Source organism: Mustela erminea, chromosome 7 (genome assembly GCF_009829155.1).
Source record: "Mustela erminea isolate mMusErm1 chromosome 7, mMusErm1.Pri, whole genome shotgun sequence".
Classification (NCBI taxonomy): Eukaryota; Metazoa; Chordata; class Mammalia; order Carnivora; family Mustelidae; genus Mustela; species Mustela erminea.
In genome coordinates, this window is record NC_045620.1 from 13,215,777 (window position 1) to 13,224,417 (window position 8,641).

An 8,641-nucleotide genomic window follows, 5' to 3' on the forward strand; every position below is an offset into this window, starting at 1 on the left:
TGTGTACTCAGTGCGCCGAGGAGGAGGTGACGGCCGTTGTTAGCATCCGTAGCTGGGGAGTGGGATTCAGATTGAGGGAAGGGGGTGAGAGGGAGTGGCCCGAGCCAATTTTAGGGAGAAGGTGAACTTGGGATTAAATCACATTGAACCGCCTGTCGAGATCATGCCCTGCTTCCTTCCCTCTAGTCCTCTGACCAAATTCCGAGAACAGTTCAGTTTCGTGCTACGATGCCTTTCGCACATCTCTGATACTTGCAGAGCAGACGTGGTGTCTACCTCGACGTGCGTACTACAGTGTGGTTTTCGTTACGTTTATTTGTCGAGCTGCCTTCTCTCTGTGGCACGTATTGTTGATTTGCTGTTGGTGATGTAGGTCATGATTTAAAATTCGTTGACGTTTAAAGTGAGCTAAAAAGAAAAACACGGACTGGGCAGTATGTTAGGGTTACTGTGGCTGTGTGGGAATTGTGGCGGTGGTGTGCGAAAGGCAGGGTCGGGGAGCATCGCTTCAGAAGGGGGGCGCTGCTGGGGTTTTGGAGCGGGGACGTGGGCTCAACGCGCCACTGGGGACATTGGCTGCTGTCCGGAATCCGGTGCAGTGCGGAGGACTGCATGCAGGAACGTGGTTGGGGGACGGTCACATTCCACGTCTGAGGTGACACGAGGTATTACCCAGCCCAGGGGTTGGCCAGCTTTCCCTAAAGGGTCAGCAAGTGCGTATTTTAGGCTTTGTGGGCCCGGTGGTCTGTGTCAGATCTGTGAAGGCGGACATGGATAAGATGAGCGGTCCCGGAGTTACCCATGAGTGTGGCTGTGCGCCAAGGAAAATCTGTATTAGAAAACTCAGGCGTTGGGTGGATTTGGTCCTGGGCGTTGTTGGCGGACCCCTGACCTGCTGAAGCACATGGCTGTCTCGAGTGGGAGGACAGGAGGGTTCGCGTTGGGGAGGGGAGGAGGCCAGCAGCCCCAGGAGGTGCTGGTGATTTGGTCCTGGGTGGGTGGGGGCAGAGAGCGGCCAGAGAATTATCCCCGAGGAGTCCGGTGACAGGATGGTGGGAAGGGGGAGGGAGGGCAGGATCTGGAATTCTCCCTGAGAACGGAGGATGTAGGAGGAATAAAGCCGACAGCTCCCGTCTCCTAGAGCTACAGGGGACGCCAGAGGGGCGCTTAATTGATGCTTACGGAAGAGCATGACACAGACAGACACCTTAGCACGTTTATTCCCAGCTTCTGGGAGAGACGTTCCTATTTCCGTTAAGCAGGTGAGGAGGGTGACGCCGTAGAGGTGGAGTCACATGCACGAGTAACCCCGTGAATGACGATCACGGCCAGGACTTCAGTCCAGTCCCCTCGGTGAGGCCACCTCGGTGCTCTGAATGCTTAGGTTGGCCCGTATGAAACTGTGAGTCAGAAAGGGTCGAATGTGAGCAATTTCGTGTAGCCCAACTGCTAAGGCGCTGGTGTGTGGGGACGGTCGGCGGTGGGTGTGGCTTCTCCCCTCCGCCCCCGCTTCCGGACCTCCGGTGGGTGTGGCCTCTCCCCTCCGCCCCCCCTTCCGGACCTCCGGTGGGTGTGGCCTCTCCCCTCCGGGGCCCCCCCCCCCACGCTTCCGGACCTCTGGTGGGTGTGGCCTCGCCCCTCCGCCCCTCACACCCCCCCCCCCCCCCCCCCCCCGCTTCCGGACCTCCTCGCTCTTTCCTTTCTTCACTTGCCTCTTTCCTTCCTTCGTTTCCATGGCTGCTCCCAGCAGCACCCTGTAACCCCGCCTCCCAGGCCTCTGGTTTTCGCAGTGTCCGTCTGGCAGAACCCCACGTTGGACAGACCCCGGCCGTCTGTTTTTTTCTCGTCTGCACCCAAGCTTCAGAGCTCAGCCGGAGAAGGTTGTGCGGGAGGACACGCTCGTTCCACCATGCACACTCACACGCGCACGCACACCCACACACACACCCACACACGCATCTTGACCACTGACCTCAGAAGCAGACGTTTTCATCGGCCTGCTCACCTGACCAGATTCCTTGGGTAGCAGCCCCTGTTCCGCTCTCCCTCCATGTCGCGGACAGCACGTGGCCTTGCCTGTCCCTTCAGAGGAGCCCAGCCAGGCGCGGCCCCGCCGTCCAGCCCCCCAGCCTGTGAACCTTCCTGCAGCTGTGCTGGCCTTTCCCTCCGTCCCTGTCCTCTCATAGCCAGATGTGTTACTTTCAGTTGCTTCCTTTCCGTGGCTGTCAGCTGTCTGTCAGTTTTTATTTTTTTAAGGAAGATTTTTATTATTTGACAGCGAGAGAGGGAACACAAGCAGGGGGAGTGGGAGAGGGAGAAGCAGGCTCCCCGCTGAGCAGGGAGCCTGACGAGGGCCTCAGTCCCAGGACCCTGAGTTCATGACCCGAGCCGAAGGCAGATGCTGAATGACTGAGCCACCCAGGTGCCCCTTGTCTATTTAGTTTTAAAGATTTATTTATGTGAGAGAAAACGTGTGCACGAGTAAGGGGAGGGGCGGAGGCAGAGGCAGAGGGAGAGGGAGTCCCCAAGCCGACTCCTTGTTGAGCGTGGAGCTTGATCTCACAACCCTAAGATCATGACCTGAGCTGAAACCGAGTTGGGCGCCTAACCGACTGAACCACCCAGGCACCTCCTTCTCCCATGGCATTTAAATAGCCTCCTGTACTTCTAGGTCCCTTCCTTGACACCCTGGGTGTGCTGCCCCCTAGAACATTCTGCGGATATGGCCTCGTTCTCCACCTGTGCTGTCCCCCAGGAGCTGCTTGCACATCTGGCTGTTGGACCATTGAACTGTGGCTGAGGAGACTGAGGAATAGAAGTTAACATTTTCTTTTACTTTGTTTAAATAGCATCATGTGGCTAGTGGCTACCACAACCTGTCTCCGTCCCCAGCCCAGGTCGATGTCTGTCTACGACTTGTTCCAGCCTTTCTCTCTCGCTTTCTCACATACTGCTGGGCTCACGCCCTGTGGTTTCTGTCCTGGTGCAGTCACCATTGACTCCTGAGCCATGAATCACTGTGGACGTCTTAATTCTAAACGGTGTTTTGAGACTTTGTCTCACAAGGACGAGATTGGTCAGAGTCCCAGGATCCCCGCAGCAGAAGGGATCTTCTTGGCAGGTCTTGGGTAAAGAAAGAGGTGCATCTGGGCCCGCACTCGGGAGACGTCCATGTTTGGGACGGGGGACGAGGCTGCACGGGAGGCATATTAGCAGGGTTGGGGGGTAGCACCCCAGAGTTCACTGTTAGAGACTGGAGGAAGCAGAGTATTTTCAGGCAGTGTTGCTGTGACATCCAGGAGCATGATCGGGAGGGGCATGCGTGGGAGGTGCCCAGAGGCCTTGTCAGGACAACAGAGTTGGCATCTTACCATTTTCCTCTATTTCTCACAAAACGGTTTGTGCTGGAGATCGTGCAGAAGCGGAAAGACGGGCTTGTTTGCTTCCCCTTTGAATTCCTTGTATGCCGCATTTAACTTCTGCTGGCTTTTGCCATCGGGGGCGGTGGCTGTGCGTGGAGTCTCGCCGAGGGGAGGGAGTGGGCTCTGAAACCCACTGGGGGCTCCTGAGCTCCAAGTGGCCGCTGGTGCTGGGCGGGTGAGGAGGAGGGAGAATGCTCTTCCTTGCTGCTTGCTTGTCAAATTTTAATTTTGAGATTTTAAAGCAAAACATGCACGTAGTTAGAGAAAATAAAATTGTACAGAGGAGGACCGTTCCTAGGCCCAGTCCCCACTGATACTCCTGGTACTTACCTCCTTATGTGCAAATAATGTCTTTCCTTGTCCGTTTGTTTCTGGATGTTCGTTTTCCACATTTCTTTTTGACTTCTGGCTTTAGAAGACGAGAGTTGGGCTCGTCGATGACCTCTCTGTTCCCCCTCCTCCCTGGTGACCTGTGTCACTGTTTACATGCTCTAGGGGTGCCCTGGGTCAGATACAATGTGCATTCTTTAGTTCTGGTTCTGTCAACTAGAGATGGAGTCTCTTGTCCCCTCCCTTGGTGGCTGCCCTCTGCTCCGCTGTGACCTCCCATCCTCATTGTCGAGAACAGGTGCATCTCTCTGTGACCGCGGCTGGCGGCTGAGCTGGAGACCTCAAGGCTGGGTTCCCACCATCCCGAGCTTGCCGTTTCTGGCCGAGGAGGTTTTTGGGCTGCCAGGATTACGTGCCCGTTCGGGCACACTTGTCCCTTCTCCTGGAGTTTGTTTTGTCCTTTTGTCCAACCTTCAGTTCTTCCACACCAAGCTCTTTGCTCGACCCCATGACCCTCATGGCCTCGGAAAGCCCTTTCATATCACTGATTTTTTTGGCTCTTCGGTTTCAGATGTAATTTTTTCGGGTCCCGTCATCGTGGATTTGGCCCCTCGATACCTCGACTGTAGCCCCTTCCTCAGTCCTGGCCAGGGCACCTTCCTCACCCTCCCACCCTCCGGCAGGTGGTTAGAGGAGTCGTGATTCCCTTTCAGTCATCCTCTTCCTCGGGGGATGCTCTCCGCCTCAGCATGGTTCTGGCCCCTGTTTCCCTGGTGGAATTAGGCTGTGTGCGGAGCTGGTGGTTCTGAGAAGTGTGCTTTGACATGCTTCCGAATTCGTGGCTCATAGAGTTGCTTTTCTGTCCTTGTGCACCTTATCCGCCTGTCACACCGCTGGTGGCCAGGGACCCTGCGTGCAACTCCGTGTGCACAGTGAAAGGGTGCCAGTCCCCTGTGCGTGGCTCCGGTTGGAGAAGGGGAGCTGATAAGAGAGCTCACGGTTCTGAGAACAGCGGGCGGCATCTTGATGCACACAAGTAGCCGGTGGTAGGATTCGGGGCTCCCGAGCTCCCTGACGGTCTCCGAGGCTGCCTGGACCAGCTCTTCGGTCCCCAGCGGTGTGGCAGGCAGCCTGCCAATACCCTGAGTGCCACAGCCGGGCAGCCTGCACCCCAGCTGCCCGGCCCACAAGGGGAAGTAGGACCGTGTCCCCAGAGCTGCCAGGAATCGTTCTGGGCCTGCAGAAGCCTCGGTGCATGTTGTGTGTGTGCGCACGCGCGCACTCATTTCTCTTCATGGATATGTCTTCTGTCTTCAGATAGATGGGGCTTGTTCTTTTGCCTTCTTGCACTTCTTAGCTGTGCCTCACGTGGCCACAGAAAACTGCAGGAGGAAACGAGAGCCAGAATGCATGGTTTGGCTTCTAGAAGGGGTCGTCCTTGCTCTTTTTCAGAAAGAGCCCTGGGTTAACGCTGATTCTCCCCTGCAGCGATCGGCCATTCCTGCCATCGCCGTGTGTCCCCTTAGCGTGAGACACGGCGTTCTGCAGAGACACGGGCCTGGCTGGCCTGGCTCCTTGGTGCAGGGGCCTAAGCCTGACCGCGTTCTTGTAGGGTTTTCTCACGTTGGCGGATGACCGGCTGCACCGCTCCCCGTAGACCTTCCTGCGGAACCATCCCGGGTGGGTGTCACGTACAGGGTCGAATGCTAAGAGGAGGTGGATTCAGGAGTCTTGGGAAGACTTGCCCTTGACCCCAGTGCTGTCTCCCCGAATCCCCCCTCTTCTGGCAAGACTGATGCAGGTGGTTAAAAAGACGTCCCTCCTGACTGAACACATCACTTTTGGAGATTTTTGTTGTTCTCTTCATTACTGAGCTTCCAAAACCAGAACGCATGACCAGACACCCGCATTCCTTTTCACCAGGCGGTGAGAAGCGTCACCCCCGGCTCTGATCTGGTCCCTTCCCCACTCATTCTTATTCTGAGCTTGACCGTTGGCTTCTTCCAGTTAAAGATCATCCCACCTCAGGAAGTTTAAAATCAAAGTTCCGTCCCAGCCTCTCTGAACTTGGCAGACCATCCGGGGCGCGATGGGGTCTTCGCGGTGTGCTGATGGCTCTGTCGCCGTCGGCCATGCTGGCCAAGCTGAGCTTTGCTGCGCGACAGCCTCCAGGGGCCTCATTTGGCTCTTGCTTACTCTTCTAGATTGCTCTACCACTGTTGAGCTCCTGTGGTACCCACGTCCTCGAAGCCGTCCTAGGTCTTATCTCTAGTTCTGTGTCCTTCGGTGACCCCTCAGCCTGTCCTTGCTGGGAGTCCATGGGTCTGTGTTTCTGGACGGACTTAGCCATTGGTGGTCCTCTCCCTCAGGTGGTTTGGTTGTAGGTCTGTTTCTCAAGTTGTCTATGAATTGACTAAAGAAACTCCACTAAGAGGAGGAAGTAAATCAGTTGCCAGATTTCAGTGCCACTTCGCAGCAGCCGAGCTGGGACGCAGAAGCATCCCCGGGGTGGTTGGTGTCGGTCCCCCATGTAATACAGGTTCACGGTTCTGGGTGCGGCATGAGACCTGCCCTCCTTGGCACTTGCGTACCTTCCTCCCTCCCCAATCTTGGATGTTCACAGCGTGACAGCCTGCTGTTTCTCTGATCCGCTGTTGAATCCTAAAACACTAAATCGTTCTACCTTTGTCCTCTGGAGACCGCCCCCCCAACTCCCCCAACGTTGGGGAGCGGTCGGAGGCACTGGCTGGGGTGCCTGGGCGGGCGGGCAGAGCGGCGGCCCGCAGAGGAGGCTCGGGGCCGGGACAGGTGTGCCTCGGGGCCGCTGGCGGGAATGCTCAACGTCCCCTTCTGTTGCTTTTCTTCCACAGACCATTCCCGGAGCAGCAAGTCCAGTTGCTGGAGCAGCGGGGATGAGAAGCGAGGACCCGCACGCTCCGAGCACAACGCCAGCTCCAGCTCGAAGAGCCTCCTCCCGAAAGAGTCTCGGCTGGACACCTTCTGGGACTAGGGACAAGTCACGACATAAGCCACCCACGCCATGGAGGAAAAAAAAACCAGACACCAGGGCAATAGGAAGCAGCAAAGAAACGTGAAACAGGAGAGCAGCCACCTTCAGACTGGAGAGCGCCAGACACGCGGACTTGGCCTTCGCCCTTGGCACGGAGGGCCGCCTACACTACATAGCCTCCGGCATTAGCATCGACTAAGGACTGTTGGACCCACACGAAACCTTTGCTTTAGGTGTAAATAATGTACAATTTGTGGATGTCCTTGAACCTAGAGTACCTTCCCCTTTTTATATTTGTATTGACTTTAACTTATAAAAAAAAAAAAGGAAAAAGAACAACAATTAAAAAAAAAAAAACCCAACAACAAAAAGAATGTTTGGACGTTGGAGGAGGGATGGTCGTTCAGCTCCTCTGTCACCGCGGCATGGAGCCTGGGTCCTAGAATCGTGTGGCACACAGGCCCTCATCCGTGGGTGCCGCGGGGGGACACGAGCCATTGGCGTTCAGGCGTCTGTATGCAGCGCATCAGGACCAGGGGTTGGGCACAGGTCCTGTGCCGCTGTGGGCACATCCCATCAAGCCATCGGCCCTTTTCTGATACCACGTTCCTGTGTTACGTGACGCCAGCTCTCAGGACCGGAAGGACACCTGGAGAAGCTAGTTTATTTTGTGTGGTTTCAATGATGACTACTCCTAAAAGGGAAGAAAAAAGGTCCTTGTTTCCAGTAGACGGAAACAAGCCCCATTCCGCTGCACCGCAGGAGAGGACGGAGAAAGCGTGAGGGTCGTAAGCTCCGAAACAAAGAGAAACCTTTTCTTTGCTTTGTGGTTCCTTTTTAAACACACTCACACATACTTGGTAAGTGATGCTGTGCTTCTTGGAAGCGATCACTCAGAGGCCAGATGCACGCAGAGGACATTTGAGTCTGGGATGAAGAGCATGTATGTATTATTTATACAATGGAATTTTACGTTTTTATGTAAGCATGAAACAAAGGCAGTGTGAGAGAAAGCAAGACCTCGGCCGTGCTGTCTGTTACACTACGCATACTGTAGTACCATTTTGTATGTTGTGTAAAACAAAAAGCATTGAACAAAAGCAAAAGGTGATGTATGTATATGAGAAAATTAATTGTACGATATCATTCCAGTACATTCTGTTGTACATTTTAGTCCTGTTTACTTTCTCTTCGTTGTTGATAAGAGGATGCAAACTGTGTACAGTTTCCAGCTAGTTCCCCATATTAGAGAAGAACTACACAGAGTATTAGAAGAAAAAGAGAGAAAGAACATTTGTGAATTGCAGTTGTCAAAAAAAAAAAAATAGCCTAGCTGGCCTTATTTGTGAAGCATAATTGCTTTTAGCATATGGAAGTATTTTTTCACATTTTCTTTGTATAAAATTTGTATTAAACTTAAATATCTTTTTTGATGATGGCGTTTCTTTGTGACTGAGCCAGTGGACTCGCACCGTTATGCTCTTTTGGGTTCTGCCCCTCCCCCGCCCCCCCCGGTTTTTTCAGATTCTTCACCTTTTTTTAATTAAACTGTTTTTGGAAAAATGGCTCGGTCGTCCTCCAATTTGCAGTTTTCCATCGGGTCGGGATGGCCGTGTCAGGTCTGCACGACCCAGCACAGGAAGTCAAGGACATCTCGACAGGTGGTGGGCACATAATGGGGGCCGCCCATGGGCACCTTTCCTAGGAAGTCCTGTTCCTTGGAAGCTGTTGACAGGGACACACCAACCAGAAGGGAAATCCTGGTTGGTCTTTGCAAGACAGTGAGAAGGGGGAGGGGGACAGTCTTCCCGTGGTGAGGGTTGGGGCCTGAGCTTTCGGGAATGGCGTGGCCAGCATGTGACCTTAATATGGCTTGGGT

General features: G+C 54.4%; 1 protein-coding gene across 24 annotated transcripts in view; it reads left to right on the forward strand.

Annotated features, from left to right (window-relative positions):
- ZMYND8 (zinc finger MYND-type containing 8) overlaps positions 1-8,195 on the forward strand; it is a 140,246-nt gene extending 132,051 nt beyond the window's left edge. For all 24 annotated transcript variants that reach the window (XM_032350427.1, XM_032350429.1, XM_032350431.1 and 21 more), the window contains one exon: positions 6,623-8,195. In XM_032350427.1, coding sequence (XP_032206318.1) covers positions 6,623-6,762 — 140 coding nt within the window. In that variant the 3' untranslated portion in view covers positions 6,763-8,195. The remainder of the gene's footprint in view (positions 1-6,622) is intronic.
- The last annotated feature ends 446 nt before the right edge of the window (positions 8,196-8,641 follow it).